This window comes from Photinus pyralis, unplaced genomic scaffold (genome assembly GCF_008802855.1).
Source record: "Photinus pyralis isolate 1611_PpyrPB1 unplaced genomic scaffold, Ppyr1.3 Ppyr1.4_LG7, whole genome shotgun sequence".
NCBI classification, from domain to species: domain Eukaryota; kingdom Metazoa; phylum Arthropoda; class Insecta; order Coleoptera; family Lampyridae; genus Photinus; species Photinus pyralis.
The window spans coordinates 40,395,701-40,412,152 of NW_022170738.1; the positions used below are offsets into that span (position 1 = coordinate 40,395,701).

At 36.5% G+C, this 16,452-nt stretch overlaps 2 protein-coding genes across 4 annotated transcripts in view; both read left to right on the forward strand.

Moving 5' to 3' along the window:
• LOC116176544 (Ca(2+)/calmodulin-responsive adenylate cyclase) overlaps positions 1-16,452 on the forward strand; it is a 151,405-nt gene that overhangs the window by 81,579 nt on the left and 53,374 nt on the right. The window lies entirely within an intron of this gene.
• On the forward strand, positions 15-1,313 carry LOC116176244 (putative odorant receptor 92a). The gene is made up of 6 exons (XM_031494728.1): positions 15-84; positions 132-280; positions 323-619; positions 671-874; positions 923-1,186; positions 1,236-1,313. Exons 1-6 carry the CDS (start codon positions 15-17, stop codon positions 1,311-1,313), a joined length of 1,062 nt encoding a protein of 353 aa, XP_031350588.1.

A 16,452-nucleotide genomic window follows, 5' to 3' on the forward strand; every position in this document is an offset into this window, starting at 1 on the left:
ATTGGGTTACGTACATGGTGAACTTCAAAGCCGAGAGTGAAGCGCATTCGGATGATGTGATGTATATGTTCGCTTTTATTTGTGGTATGTGTTCATTGCACGAGGTTTTCATATTTCACAAGCCCTTTCAGCAATCGTCCGAGGAATAATACTAAGGTTAAACGTCCTCAAGCTGGGCAATCTTCTTCACACCATGGAAAACATTGACGTTCCACGGGTAAAACAGAAATTAAAAGTGAACGCGGAAATTGCAAAGACTCAAAAGATACTAAACCGAATTGTGAGTAGAGTAAGAGATACGTACCAACAATATCTTTTTAAGGTGGCGCTGTCGTTTTCACTTCCAACTGTAGCTGTACTATTAACAACTATACTATGGTGCGCTAAAAAGGAACATTCGAATCATTTACCATTTGCTAAGCATCCTCAATGGGCGTTAAACTTTACCTACATTGGGTCTCTAACTTTCCAAGTTGTGTCATTTGAACTTACAGGTACTGAAAATGTTAATGTTGACTGTCTACTTGTTTGCATGTGGAGTCTTCTCATAACGCACTGTCGCAATGTTCCGCAATATTTTTATAATCTTACGGGGAACAGTATTGAAGATTTTTCTGATGTGAGTGATGGATCGTAGGTAAACAACCGTTCTCATTGTTTGTACATACAGGTTGAACATTTGGATGCGAATTCTGTGCAATACACAGACGTTCCTTTGGAGTACTTCCTCAGGAATCTAAAAGAAGCGATCGAGTATCACGTAAAAATTATGGAAGTTGTTAAGGAAATTGAGGACATTTTCCACAACGTCCTTCTACTTAGTTTCACAATGAACAGCATAGTGACTTGCTTCTTAATCTTTCGTATTACTAATGTACTAGCTTAAAATTGCAAAACTTGCAAAAAATTTAACCATTTTCAGGTGCCACTATTCAGCCTCACCTTTTGGAATATGTTGCTGTACCTCAGTGCAACTTTAGATTTATTTTTCTTGCAATGTTGTCTGCTCCAGAAGTTAATCGATGAATCTTGCAAAATATCGGACGCCTGTTTTAAAGCGTATTGTCCTGGCATTGATATTCGTATACAAAAAGCGCTGATGATTGTTATGAGCCAATCTCAAAATCGGCCTGTTCGTGTAACAATTGGAAAATTTGTCGCAATTTCTCATGCTACAATTATTACTGTAAGTCAAATCCAGAAACAATGTTTATACACGAATAATTGTTTTACAGATTATAAGAGTAATTTACTCGTTTTTGATGTTGCTACTTCGTCTGAAAGCACAGCAGCAACATTCAATGAAGTCTTAACCGAGGTCTTAACTGACCAATTTTCTATTTTGGTCATTAGCACCAGAAATTGCACTATACTCGATAAATATTTGTCCAGATATATGTATTGTAATATGTGATGGGTAAATACATTTGTTGAATTTTATTTTACCTTTTTGCCACCCATAAATGAGTTTCACATTCCCAAGCTTTCATTTACCAATCTACGATTGTTGTCATGTTAACATGTATATTAATTATGGTCGAGATTATGGTTAAATTATTTGTTTAACCAACCACGTATAAATTACCTAAAACAACGTATTGCGTGTGAAAGTGTGGGTGAATTCCAAAAATCTAAAAATGTACAAGGTGTGCCATTTCAATTGGTAACAAGTGATATACTATTTGGGTTTACAGTGTTCAATTCGTTATTTCTTATATCACCTTGCAGAAGGGTTATAAATTCTACCACACCGTTATACAGAGTGATTTTTTTTTTATTTTCACTATGGGGCTCTCGTAAACCGTAAGAGATACGAATTAGTTTATAATGGAGATTAATTTTCTTGTAGCTCCACAAATAGCGAAGTCATGGTCAAACAACCATCATTTTCGAAAATGCGATGGCGTTCATTTATTTTCAAAGATATCAAACAATAATTTTAACAAACCCGCAGTGATTTTTTTTTCAGATTTCTGATGGTCCTGAAATAAAATTTGTATGACCTCTGGATTTCGAGTAAATTCCATCAACTTTGCGACGAGCTTTCGCCGGAAGCTTACACACTAAGGGTGGCTTCGTTTCTCTTTCACAAAAAAACCCAAATTAAACGGTATAATTACAAAATGACAGTGCAACGCAAAATGTAGCTGGGGAAAAGGGAAAAGGTCGATGATTTAAATACGGTACGGTTGCAAAAATAAATTTACGGCAAAGTTCAAAATTTCGGTACTTACACAACTTAACTGGCGAGGATGCAAACGGCAAAAGATCCAAAACGCAAAAAGATTCTATTTGATAGTACGTTTACTCTTTATCTAAAAGTCTATTTGAGTAGGGACAAATTGGAATTCTAATCTCGATACGTTCATAAGAATTAAAATTGTTTTTAATTAACTACGTCCTTCCCACACGTCTTAAAAATACCGGACGTATGTCAAAATTCAAGTTAATTAAGAGCGGTTCTTTTGAGATTCGACCAAGCTCAATCGGACGGGAGTCTGCGACTCACTTAAATATCAATTATTAATTGAGCGCATCCCAAGTCCAACATTCGTTAATCCAATGGTGTGCGTAACAAAGCACCTCGAGTGTATACCCCCTTTTTCTTCAGAACGTGTCCTAAAACAAACTCCTTCACAACGTGGTGCAAATATTTCAGCGACAGGCGGCAAAATTTACACTTTGGGGGTTGATTTTGAGACTGTCCCAACGGAGACGGCGCCGGCGGAAAACTTCCCTCAAACTGTCAAAGTGCTCGTTGAACGTTCTCTCCAACACGATAATGTCGTCTAGGTAGAGGAGTTCCATTTCTGGCACAACCACACGGTCCAAAAGACGCTGGAACGCGGCTGGTACGCCCAAAGGGCATGACTTTCAATTGGAAAAATCTTCGACCTCGGCTATGGTGGGAGAAGTGATGGTCAACTAGTTTTGGTCATCTGTACCTGCCAATAACCTTATTTCAAATCGATAATTGAAATGTGGCGGGCTGGAAGGAGGCGGTTCAGAATCCCATTTATAAACGGTAATGGGTAGGCATCTTTAACGGTAATAACGGACGGGGGTCGGTACCTTGAATCGCAGCGGCCGAGGGAAAGAGGTTACCCGAATTGGGCGGATTATTTTGGATCCGACACCCACAGCGGTCGGTCGGTTGCGCCACTGGGACCTCCAATTACCAATTTGGTCATGCCTCCAGCGAACTGGAGCCTCGGCAGATTTACTGATTGCAGGAGGTCTGGAAGGGGCGCTGTGCGGAGGAAGAGTCCAGTTCCGGCTAGGGGTGTTTGATTGCCTCTGAATGGGCTGCGAAGAAACCCACTGCCTTCGGTCTTGAGTGGAAACTGGTTCGGTGAATCTAAAGGACCTAACGGTTCGGATCGGTAACGGATTACTGGCATTAAAATCGGTACGGTTTACGGATTCGGTACGATTTCGGTCAAAATCGATACGGTTTCGGTAAGATTGGTACGGTTTGCGACTTGGGTTCGGTTTGGGTCACGATCTTGTGGTTCGTGTCACTACGTAACGGAACGGTTAACTGCGACGGTAGAGCCTAACGGGCTTCTCGATGTAGATCTTCACCATTCTTAACGGCCTGAGTGAACTCGGTTACGGAACGGTAAATTACGGATTTATCGACGGATTAAAGTTTGTAGCTTGGTAATTTATTGACCCCGAGGGCTCATCTGCGCCTCGAGGTTGATGTGATAATCAAATGTCGGTGCCAAGTGCGCCAACGGAGACAGTTGTTCCGGTTCCATTGCAAAGCCAAACCGGTAAATAATTCTGGCAACACAAGTAGTTGATCACTCGGTATATTGTAACCGATACTTGTCATATCTCGGCGTTCCAGGACGGAAATCGGATCGGCTGTAGCAATAACAGCGGTAACCAGTTCATCTTCAGGAATAAGTTCGAGATCGAATGAGATCAACCGGAGGTGCCATTTTCAATTTTTATTTTTTTGTAAATTATTTCGGTTGACTCGCCCTGTATAATAGGTAGGTTTTTCGTTCTGGATACCTACGTGTTGGGTATAGGACATGACTGATGAATGCGCTTCGCCACATCCGAGAGTTTTCTCGCAATTTTTTACTTGAACTTTCGACGATTTCCAGCTGTTGCTATTGTTAGGGTCAAATTTTTCGCGCTATGAGCGAGAGTAAGAACTTCAATATTTTGAGTAGTGTACGTTTTACTCATTTGTGCCGTTATAGTTCTACTGCACCAATCGCCTGTGAAAATATGTCTTGGGCATCAAAAAATTTGGGTTATGCGTTTGGCATCGAGGTTTTTTTTTCAAACAAAACTGGTGCATTAATATAAATTTTGGTACGTTTTGATTCTATAAGATTTATTGCTCAAAATAGTCTCCACTAGGACACATACAATTATACGGAGATTACCAAAAGTGTCTCTAATCTCTACATTCATGATGTGTTATATTGTGACACTGCCGTTTTCAATGGTCCCCAAAGAAAGAAATCAAGCGAAGTCGAGTCAGGATACCGTGGTGTCCATTTCTTCTACTAATCCATTTACCGGGATATCGTCCATTGAACCACCGTTTAACAACCAGAGCGTAATGTGATTGAAAGTGGATTTTTTCTAGCATCATGTCCCTCTCCAAAGACTGTGCAAATAATCCAGTCAAATTAGCTCTAAAAGTAGTATAAACTGGATGTTGTCATTTCATTGAACGTAACCAAGCATATTCTATGTAGAAAAATCCGCTGAATCGAAAAATCATAGTCCCCCCGGCCGGAAACGCCCGGAACATATTGTTATAAACAAAAAATGAAGAAAAAACGGGAAAATGTCGTGTTTTTTCACATTTGACTGCGAATATCTCGTTAACTATTGCTCTGAGGGAAAAAATGAATAGAAATGAACTTGTTTAGAATATTTTCAACTGTTATTGTTTTTTAGGGAAAAATGTAAAAACAGTAATCTCTAAAATTAACACTTTGTTATTACTAAGTAAAATTCATTCGATCTTTTTGAAAATCCGTCTTTAGTAACTACTTTTGATAACAAAACAATATAACAAGCCAGATCACCGTAGGTTTCATACTCATTGATTAATTAAATAAACAAGTAGAAAAATAGATGCTGTGTCTAGCAAACTACAAGTACAAGAGTGTTCTCAATTTTTTTATACATATTATAACCCTAAAACAATCTTTTCCAATAATTGTCCCGATGATTCCTGCAAATCGACGGACTGTGCAATTTTTTTTTCAAAATCCGAAGAATTTTCTTAGTTAACAAATGGAATAACTCCCGAAATATAACAAAAAACCAGGTGTCAAATTCTTGACAGAATAGCTTCCTAGCTGAAACCAAAAATTGCCAACATATGTTTTTTACGCATGCATTTTGTTTGCTTTTATTAGAGGGACCTACCATCCAATTTTCGTTAAAATTGCTCCATAAATAAGAAAGTTGGATGTTGCACATGCGCAACTCGATTTTTTGCGCATGCATTTTGTTTTCTTTTATTAGGAGGACCTACCATCCAAATTTCGTTTTAATTGTTCCATAAATAAGAAAATTGCATTTCTGCGCATGCGCAACACGATTTTTGCGCATGAATTTTGTTTGCTTTTATTAAAGGGACTTACCATAGAAATTTCGTTTAAATTGCTTCAGAAACAAGATCGTTGCGTTTTGCACATATGCAACACAATTTTTTTGACTTTGACAATTTTTTTCTCCGTTTTTTGATAATATAACCCGGCCCAATTTTTTGTAGGTTGTACACAGGAAAATAAGGTCTTCCAAATAATAGAATAAAAATTTTAGGTTGCTATTTGAAAAAAAAAAGTTCGATGCCGTTACGGCGCTCCAAAATTTTTTTTCAAAAATCCGGCCCGTTATTTTTCTGTTCGGTATGCCTAAAACATATATACAAAATTTCAACAAAATCCGTCGAGCCGTTTTCTCAGAAAATTGCCAACAAACGTACGTACGTACGTACGTACGTACGTACGTACATACAGACGGAAAAAAATTTTATTCTTTAAAAGTTGCTTAAAATGGTCTAAAACGTCGACATTTGATGAAATTTTGAAATGTTCAAAAAACGGCTATCGCAATAGCTACCTAGCACATGCTAGGAAGCTAAAAATTCCCCAGTCCATTGATTTGCAAAAATGATCGGAACAATTATTGGAAAAGATTGCTTTACGGTTCCACTATGTATAAAAAAATTGGGAACGCTCTTGTAGTCCCCCAGTTTGAAAGACAAAGCATCCCTTTTTCTACTTGTTTATTTAATTAATCAATGAGTATGAAACCTACGGTGATCTGGTTTGTCATATTGTTTTGTTATCAAAAATAGTTAATAAATACGGATTTTCAAAAAGTTCGGATGAATTTTACTTAGTACTAACAAAGTGTTAATTTTCGAGATTACTTTTTTACATTTTTCCATAAATAACAATAACAGTTGAAGATGAGCGTTCCGGACCAACTGTATCTTATAGAAAATTTTATTCTAAACAAGTTCATTTCTATTCATTTTTTCCCTCCGAGCAATAGTTAACGAGATATTCGAAATCAAATGTGAAAAAACACGACATTTTCCCATTTTTTCTTCTTTTTTTGTTTAAAACAATATGTTCCGGGCGTTTCCGGCCAGGGGGACTATGATTTTCGGATTCAGCGAATTTTTTTACATAGGATGAGCTTGGTGTCGTTGAGTGAAGTGACAACATCCAGCCCAACCCGTAATTTGACTGGACTAAAAGTAGAAAATGTGTCAAGAGGCTAAAAGTATATTTCAGTAAATCTATCAATTATCAACGATCAAGGGACCACTATTACTGCGCCTTTACATGAATTAACAACATCAAAAAAGAGTAAATCAATCTTATAATCTGGAAAGAGATGAATTATAAAGGTGATTTTTAATTTACGTACTTACACTGAGAATCGTAGCATGATTCATTTCAGCAAACTTCCCAATTGTTACCCGAATCGGTCTATTTTGACATTTGCTCATAACGATCATTAACGCTTTCTGTAGACGAATATCAGTGCCCGGGTGGTAAGCATTAAAACAGGCGTTTGATATATTCCAAGATTCGTCGACTAACTTCTGGAGTAAGCAACAATGTAAGAAAAATAAATCGAAAGTTATACTGATGTACAGCAACAAGTTCCAAAATTCTGCGCCAAATAATGGAGTCTAAAAGTAAACCAGATTTTTGCATGCTTTGCTGTTTAGAGTAGCTACGTTAGTAATAAGAAAAATTAAGAAGCAGGTCAGTAAGCTGTTCATCGTGAAGCTCACTAAAAGAACGTTGTGGAAAATTTCCTCAACTTCATTAGCCACTTCCACTATTGTTGCGTGATAGTTAATCGCTTCTTTTAGATTCCTGGAGAAGTACTCCCAAGGGACGTCCTTAATTTCTAAATTTTCATCCTGTAGGCACAGAAAATAATTTCATGCAGGGGTACAATTCACTTACATTGGAAAAATCTTCCATACTGTCTTTTATAATATTATGAAAATATTCCTGAACATTCCTACAGTGCGTTATAAGCAGAATTAATATGCATCCAAATAGACAATCAACAGTAACATTTTCAGTATAGCCACGGCTATAAATGCCACCGCGTGATAAATTAGAGAGCCACTGTAGGTAATGTTTAACGACCATTGAGGATGTAAAGCAAACGGTAAGTGATTTGAATTTTCCTTTTTAGTGTACCATCGTATTAATGCTAGAAGCGCCGCTATGGTTAGAATTGAAAACGCCAATGCGACAATTCGATTCAGCATCTTTTGAACCTTCTCAATTTTCGCGTTCAATTTTATTCTCTTCTTCGTTCTCGAAACGTCAATGTTTTCCATGGTGCGAAGAAGATTTCCCAGCTTGAAAACTTGGAACCTTACTAATAGTCCTCGGATGATCGCTGAAAAATGTTCAAATTGCACTGATTCGTGAACAATTAACACATACCGCAGAAAAATCCCCACATGTACATTACATCATCCTCAGCGTTAACGTCCAGCAAATACGGAATCCACTCCGGCAACGCTAGGCAAAGGTACAGTAAAGGAATGAGGGACGTTGCTATTAAAATTATTTTTTGGTTACGGTTTCTGCCCAGAACAAAACCTGTCGAGCATAGACACTTTCTGAGCAGCCAGAAAAAAGGTTGCTTCGCGGATTGTTCCATGTCAGACAAGCCGAGAACGTCAATTTGCCCTCTCTTAAATCCGGGTGCTATTTCTCCCACTCCTTCTGTACTAGTGGCGGAGAACTGGGCCACGTAATCGTTCCTTACGTTTGAAGTACCTAATTCAATTTTAATATTACTCTCAATTATAGATTTTAAAATTTTAATTATGTATTCCTGAATCGATTTATCTTGTTTGTTGTACTGGTTCTATGTCCATACTCTGTGATACGGGGAGAGAGGGGGAGGGGGATGTGCAGTACATATGTACATTTTATTCACGGCCAAATTTTTATTTTAATGGCCTCGAGAATCCAATTAATATGATTTTATACGCTGGTTCTAAAGTATGTAAAGAGAAAATTGCACGTCGACGGATCGCCCGATAAGTGTGTAACAACCATAAGTGGGAGCCAATTAAGAAATGCCCAGGCGATAAAAATTCTACATCGTCCTGGTTTTTTTTTTACTATCTAACATAAAGGGCGGCTATTACATATAGTCCACGCGAATTAACAATTTTTTTAGGAAAAAGAAAGTTGTTAATGGAGCTTTGTCAGGATATGTTAAAATGGGCTATAACAAATACAAATATAAATACGCGAAGAGGGGAGTGGGATTAAATTTTTGGGGAGGGCGTAAAGGGACGAAATCGTATGACGGCAATTTCCAGCAAAGGTTGAGATCAGAAATAAGTGTTCCATGGAAAAGTTCTAGATCGTGAGAAACTCTACAGCTTTCTTTCCAGTGACTTTCTCACATAACCCCAAAGTAACCCAAAAAATCGCAGAAAACCGTGTTTTTTTTTGTTTTTTATTGTTCGTTTCCGCAAAACTCATTTTCTTTTAACAATACTTGGTTGAAATATACTATTTTAGGATTCAAATAAGTACATATTTATTCAATATAAAAAATTAAGAGGTTTCCGAAATATTCGTTTTTTTTCGGCAAAATGCTGAATGCTTAACATCAATTACCTGAGGAATTTAGTGATGACGAAGAGGAGCTTGAAGAACAGAAACAATTTGATTGATTCAGTTCTCCAAATGACGAAAAAGGCAAGATTAGACTGATATTTTTTAATTCCATTTTGTAAATATTGTGAAAATTGTCCAGAATAAAATAATTTGAAAACATATTGGTTTTTACGTACCTAATTTGATGCCAAATTGTTCATACATCTACCAACAATTATGAAAAACAAAAATGAAAGTGAACTAATTAATTTCGAATAAAAAATATTATCAAAATCCTCATGTGAGATCGAAGGGACTTCAGCGCATTTTTGTCTGGCAGATCAGTATTCTATTTGCCAGTTTTGACTTCACCATCAGTAAGATCTTACCGGAGACAACCACATTCTCATTGTCGGTACCCAGTTCCGTCGTCCCGTTGACTCACAATTCGCGTTTGAAATTTTCACCCCACCATCAGTACGAATTTGTTGAGGGCTACCGATTCCCTTTGTTGGTACCCACTTCCGACGTCCCGTTCACCCGCAAATCGCGTTTGAAGTATTCACTCCACCATCCGAGCTACCATCAGTAAAATCTTGTCGGGGGCTACCACATTCTCTTTAACGGTATCCAATTCTGACGCCCCCACGCAGTCGCCAGTTTAGTGAATTTCGCTAAAATCCCTCCACAAAATAGTATTAAACTTTTGGAGCTCTTTTCATAGGAGGAGCTCCTATTGGCGACACAAGAAAGAGAGACCGGGATTCGAACTTTACGAAACTTTAAACCGCGTGACAAAATTCGCAGCGGAAGGTAACCTGTGGGCATCCAAAGTCGACTACCCCTCGAAGGGGCGCGCTTTGCAAAGGGTGATAGTAGGTATAACGGTACCTTAGCCTGGGAAAATTCTGGGGACCGTGTGAAAATATTTCGGCAAATTTTGGCAGCTGGACCGGGTCGATTGGCGATTGACCCCTCGGAAAAAAAACAAGTTCCGTCGCAAAAGTACGTGTGCGCGTTTACAAGATGTTTTCAACGACACCAGTTTGAAAACAATCGGACTAAAACTGTAGAAGAAGATAGGAAAAAAACGGAAAAATCACCACGTTAGTATAGCACGCTCGAGGATGGCGTTCAGATATCGCCTACCCCACATCATGTAGTCCTATGGAACGCCGTTGTACCCGGTCCTACTTTGTGTTAACAACAATTGCCTAGTTGAAATTAATAATTGTTCGTCAAATAACGCGAAATTTCAAAAACCGTTACTGAAATGGCATATTTAACAATTTCAAATCGGCAGTCTTATTCATATATCACGATTTAGAAATAACGTGTTGAAAATTTTAATGTTCAAAAATTATCGATTTGATATTATTAAATAATCTTTAATATCACCTTCACGCTTTGTAATAATTTTCAATTTCAAGTTGAAATAAAAAATTCAATTCTCTATTTCAAACTCGTAACTTTGGAACGCACAATTTAATTTTTAATATCAACTCTGTGATATTGGTAATTCGATTTACTTATATGTCATGACATAAAAAATTGTGGCGCCATCTATCGAGTGATGTCAAAAGTGAGGAGCGAACCTCAACCCAACTAATCACGTTTGATGTAATTACCGCGAAAATCTACTTTCAAGTGCTTATTTTATTACCCATATCGTTCATAAATACATTGTGCGAATAATATTGTCAAAAAAAATGTACAATTACGCGAAATGGAGATTTTAAATTCTGTTCCGATTATTAAACTTACTGTCGCTAGAGGGCAGGTCAATTTGCTATATGTGATTTAAAAATATCGCCTTGATATTTTTAATTCATTTACCAATATGTGCGACTTGATATTTTTAATTCTATTGCACAAATTACTAATTTCTACTTGAAATTTTTAAATACTTTGCATTGTACACGATATGAAACTTAGAAATATAATTCGTGAATTGTATATTTCAATAGGATATTAAAATTTTCTTAACTATAACAACCTTTGTGTTAATTACAATTGTCAATATGGAAACTACTTCTTCCATTGTCGCAAAAATTTCAATCCCGTCTAACGTTTTATTTGAAACTGCATACCTATTAATTGATTTTAATGAAAATTTCAGGTACGTTTTAAAATGTTCAGAATGCAAAATTATAACTTCTGTTACTGAAAAATCGGTTGATGAGTTTTAAAAACATATTTTCGTTATTGAAAATTAAGAAATGAAATAGAAAATTATTCTATGGTTGAAAATAGCTTTTATTTTTAAATATCAGATAAAAATTTTTGATATCAAAAACAGTTTGTAAACATTCAGCAATGAATTCTTCATTGTGGAGGAATAAATTAATAGGGATGGATATTACTTGAAACAAGAAATTGAAAATTATCGTTATGTTGTGGATTGAACATCCAACCAAAGGAATCAATGAAATTTATTAATATTTCAACTCTAAATAATAATAGTTTTGAAATAAAAAATTGTTTTAAAATACAAAGTCGATATCATGAAATACGTTTGAATTAACAAACTTAACACCATAATTGAAGAATTACAATTATAAATTTCAAATAGCGAACTTCGCAAAGTATTTAAAAATTCCAAGTAGAAATTAGTAATTTGTGCAATAGAATTAAAAATATCAAGTCGCACATATTGGTAAATGAATTAAAAATATCAAGGCGATATTTTTAAATCACATATAGCAAATTGACCTGCCCTCTAGCGACAGTAAGTTTAATAATCGGAACAGAATTTAAAATCTCCATTTCGCGTAATTGTACATTTTTTTTTGACAATATTATTCGCACAATGTATTTATGAACGATATGGGTAATAAAATAAGCACTTGAAAGTAGATTTTCGCGGTAATTACATCAAACGTGATTAGTTGGGTTGAGGTTCGCTCCTCACTTTTGACATCACTCGATAGATGGCGCCACAATTTTTTATATGTCATGACATATAAGTAAATCGAATTACCAATATCACAGAGTTGATATTAAAAATTAAATTGTGCGTTCCAAAGTTACGAGTTTGAAATAGAGAATTGAATTTTTTATTTCAACTTGAAATTGAAAATTATTACAAAGCGTGAAGGTGATATTAAAGATTATTTAATAATATCAAATCGATAATTTTTGAACATTAAAATTTGCAACACGTTATTTCTAAATCGTGATATATGAATAAGACTGCCGATTTGAAATTGTTAAATATGCCATTTCAATAACGGTTTTTGAAATTTCGCACAAAAACCGTTATTTGAAATTGTAAAAGAGGAAATTATTGCGAGTTGTTATTGGAAGATATGCAATTATTAATTTCAACTAGGCAATTGTTGTTAACACAAAGTAAATTTCTATAAATTTTAGTACCATTGCCTCAATTATAGTTAATTTTTTTAGTCCAGGTGTTCAGTTATTAAAAGATACAACGGCGTTCCATATAGTCCCGTCCCCGGTAGGTACACGTACACTCCTCGTCTTTCTACAAGCGTTCTTCTACGGACGCGCATTTGCTGCCAGCCAGCCGGATAAAATGAGATTAAAAGTTACCTTTTTACAAATAAATTTGCAAAAAAAAAGAAAGTGTTGAAACACAGACATAATAGGTTATTATGTATTTTTTCCCGTAGAATTGAATGCTGAAATCAGTTTTTGAAAAATTTCCAAAATTTAAACAAATTATCAACATTTACTAGAAAATTCAATGTTACTGAAATCGTTTTTTGAGCGTTTTCTTCATTGGGGACTAAAGTTTTTTTTATGTCATGAAAAACTATAGATAAAAACGAAGAAAATGACACCAAATGGAACTCCATACAATAAATCTCTGAAGGACAATTTTCATTTGAAAAAGAAAGTTTTTTGCCGAAAAAATCATTTTTGCGGAAATGAACAATATATAACATTTTTTTGGTTACTTTGAGGTGAGAAAGTTGTAGAGTTTTTCACGATCTACAACTTTTCTATTGAAAACTTTTGCCTCTGATATCAAGTTTTGCCGGAAATTGCCGTTATACGATTTTCACCCCTTTCCGCCCTCCCCAAATACTTAGTCTCATTCCCCTGCTCGCGTATTAATTTTTTCTTAATTAAACTTAGTCACTTGACAAAGCGCCATTTTGTAAAACGTCTAATTTGCCTGAACTAATATAGCTTCTACACGACACAAAAGGGTATACAATGCCTCAAAAGTGAAGATATGATTTTCTGCTACGTTGTACAAATGAAATTTCATTGACTTGAAAGATGCTTCATTTACCTATCCCATTAAAGTGAGGGGTAGCAGGAGGGTTGAAGATCCATTCAATTTCGTAATTAGCTAAATTGGTTAAATGTCTTCAGAGGTGGAGGAAAGAAATTCCCAAACAGCTTTCATACGATTGGCAGCATCGATGACATACCTAAACTACGGCAACCAAGTACCAAAAAAATACAAAAACATATCCCAAATCGTGCAACGAAAATCCAGTCAAATGCGGTTAAACGAATGAATAAAAATCAGATACAAATGACATTATAACTACAAATGGAAAACAAGGTAAATAATGTTAGTACAAAACAGATCTACGGTTCACTCTAGACAAAACCACTCGTAAAATAATAAATTGCATGTATCTACAGAACATCAAATGAGCATGACTTTTTTCGGCATCGTCCACCATTAATTTAGCAGAAAAAAGTGCAAGTGATAATGTCAACAGTAGGCATTCAATGTGGACCATCACACATACAAAACTCGCATTTTAAACAGAAGTCTCACTTGTCGTATTCTTACGCACCGTCCGGTAGCGACCACGAGTTAAAAAAAACGGATACATCTAAGAATCCAGCTGTATCAGATTCTTTGTCCACGGAATTAAATGGGTAATCAAAACATACGCGTGAACACATTAAAAAATAGTGAATATTCTAATAAAAGCACGTGCACATGAAAGCTAAATCAAAAGGTAAAAAAACCGGTAAAAATCAAACAATTTAAAAAATACAAATTTAGTGTAAAATAGCTTAAACAAAACGAAGAATTAAAACGAATAGGTACTACCTCGATAACGGTTGGAGAAATATCGAACACAAAGAACACTTAAATACAAAGAGAACAAGAGAACCGATAGGCAGATAGCGGCTGGTCGACCAGTGGTCGCTGCAACGCTACCCCCGCCTTCCCGTAATAATTCCTTTTCAAGTGTACCCTTTTTTGAAGATGGCCGCTCGTGCGCATCAGACTTTGGTGGGGATTTTTATTACGTTCAAGGGATGCTCCAATAAACAAATAGTAACAGGTTCCCTTGCGGTAAATGCTAAACCGAAATCGTTACCTTTAAAATATACAGGGTGAAAATTTTATCCAAAATTATAAAAAGTTTGTTACCAATCTACGTGCTTGAAATTTGTGGTCAGTGGCGTACTTCTCCATGGTCAAGGGGACAACCACTAATTTTCGTTACATATTCTTAAATAGTACGCTTTTTTGGATATAGCATAAAAAATTATTGTGCATAATCAAAATTAAGAGAGAAAGCCAAATGAAAAATTTAGTAATTTCACTATGCGTTGAAAAAAACTCTATTCTTGTGCGACTACCGACAAAATTTTGGAAAAATTTTTTTTTTGCTACAGTAATCCTGTGTAGTTAACTCCCCTTGCAACTTGTTTCACGGACCAATAGAAAATGTGGTATTTTTTCTCTACATTCGGTAAGGCAGGCGCACAACTCGCGTGCTATAATTTTCTTAGCATCCGGAATTGGTGTAGAATAGTTATTCTATTATTAAACTTAACACGGGTGGTATCGATTATGTTTTCCTTCAACGTGTGATTTATTGGTAATGAGTCTTGTTCGCCAGTAATGAGTACTTGTCCGTTGTATGTCTAATTTAATACCGTTTTTCAACCGAACGCTAATTTCGCCGACGTAGTTGAATCGATACTTCGTAGGAGTTATATGAATATTCCCATAAAGGCAACATTGTCTCTCTCGTAAATTACGACGGGCGGGGCACTGATACATCAACGACAATGAGCGAAAACTATAAGAAGAGAAATTGAGACCCACTTTCTTCATGTTCTCGGAAGCTTAAACGCGTTTTCAGTCAGTTTTTCAGAGCTTTTATACTTGTACAGCTTTTTGGGTTTGTTCTGACCCCGTTAGGCAGGTTTTTACGATGCTTAAAACTACGAAGGTGCGAGATGAAATAAGGTACGAACTGGTGGGAGAGAAACGAAAAAATTTTAACGCGCAGCGGATGCCGTTTGGTTTCCGCAATGATCCAGCAACTTCGCAATACTTCATATCAGTAACAATAGTAGAACATGTCTCGATTATTTCCAATTCGCCTGTTGTTTTAATGAGTCCCGTACGAGCGGAAGGCGAGTTCGGCACAAATTAGAGTTGTTGACTGACATGAGCTATTTTGACCAGATCGGTCTAATTTGGCATCAATTGTGAGTCCCCGCGTTTTGTGGGTTTGTTTAAGACTTACCAGGTTTTGGATCCTTAGAGCACTGTAGAAAAGCCTTCATTTATTCCGAAAAGGTATCCAATGCCTTACGGGATCCTGGAACACGTTTAGAAGGTAGTTCAGCACCTTCTAGACTTTTTTCTTTTAAATCCTTTCCAGCTCTAGATGAGACTAAGAAAGCTATAAAGGTGGCCTAGACAGAACTTCTCGAGGGTTTTGGAGGGGGCATTTTCAGGCTACATTCCAGAGCACTCTGGACCCTAAGTCCTCCCCAAAGCGTTTTAGACATTTCATCGTGTCAAAGCTTTATTTTGTTTTAGAATGCTTTGGAACCCACTCACGAAACTGTTTAGACGACTTTGTCTAGCAGTCCCATGGTTTCAAGAACCTGTCGCGGATTTTCTCGTACGTCTTATTGGCCGTTTCCGGTTCAAGACGAGTCTTGGAAACTTTGGAAACGCTTCGAAACTTTTGATGTTAGTCCGGAGAACTTTAGAAGAGTCCCGAAAAGCGCTCTGGAAAGCTTAGAATGTTTCCAAAGGCACTCGAGTTTCTCGAGCTTCTATTTGCTCCTTTTAAGATTATTCTAGACTGATATAGCTATGAAAAAAAACCTAGATATGTTTCGTCCAGACAATTCATTTTGCCTCGAGATATTCGGTCAAAGGTTTTGCCATCACCAATGAATATTTTTCTTCCAGACGTCCCAATCGCCCTTTGTGAGTACTCTCCTTCGACAATTCGCTCTTGAAATATGAGGAATTACAACCGATCACGACGAGGGGCCCAGGAGGACTATGGTTGGTGGAAATTGATTCGTTTCGTTGAGACCTTTCATT

What these genes read in the sequence shown, in the direction of transcription:
- LOC116176244 (XM_031494728.1), top strand. Translation starts at nt 15, where the DNA reads ATGGTGAACTTCAAAGCCGAGAGTGAAGCGCATTCGGATGATGTGATG. An exon ending in TATGTTCGCTTTTATTTGTG is followed by an intron (nt 85 to 131) that starts GTATGTGTTCAT and finishes AAGCCCTTTCAG; the next exon opens with CAATCGTCCGAGGAATAATA. An exon ending in AAAAGATACTAAACCGAATT is followed by an intron (nt 281 to 322) that starts GTGAGTAGAGTA and finishes TATCTTTTTAAG; the next exon opens with GTGGCGCTGTCGTTTTCACT.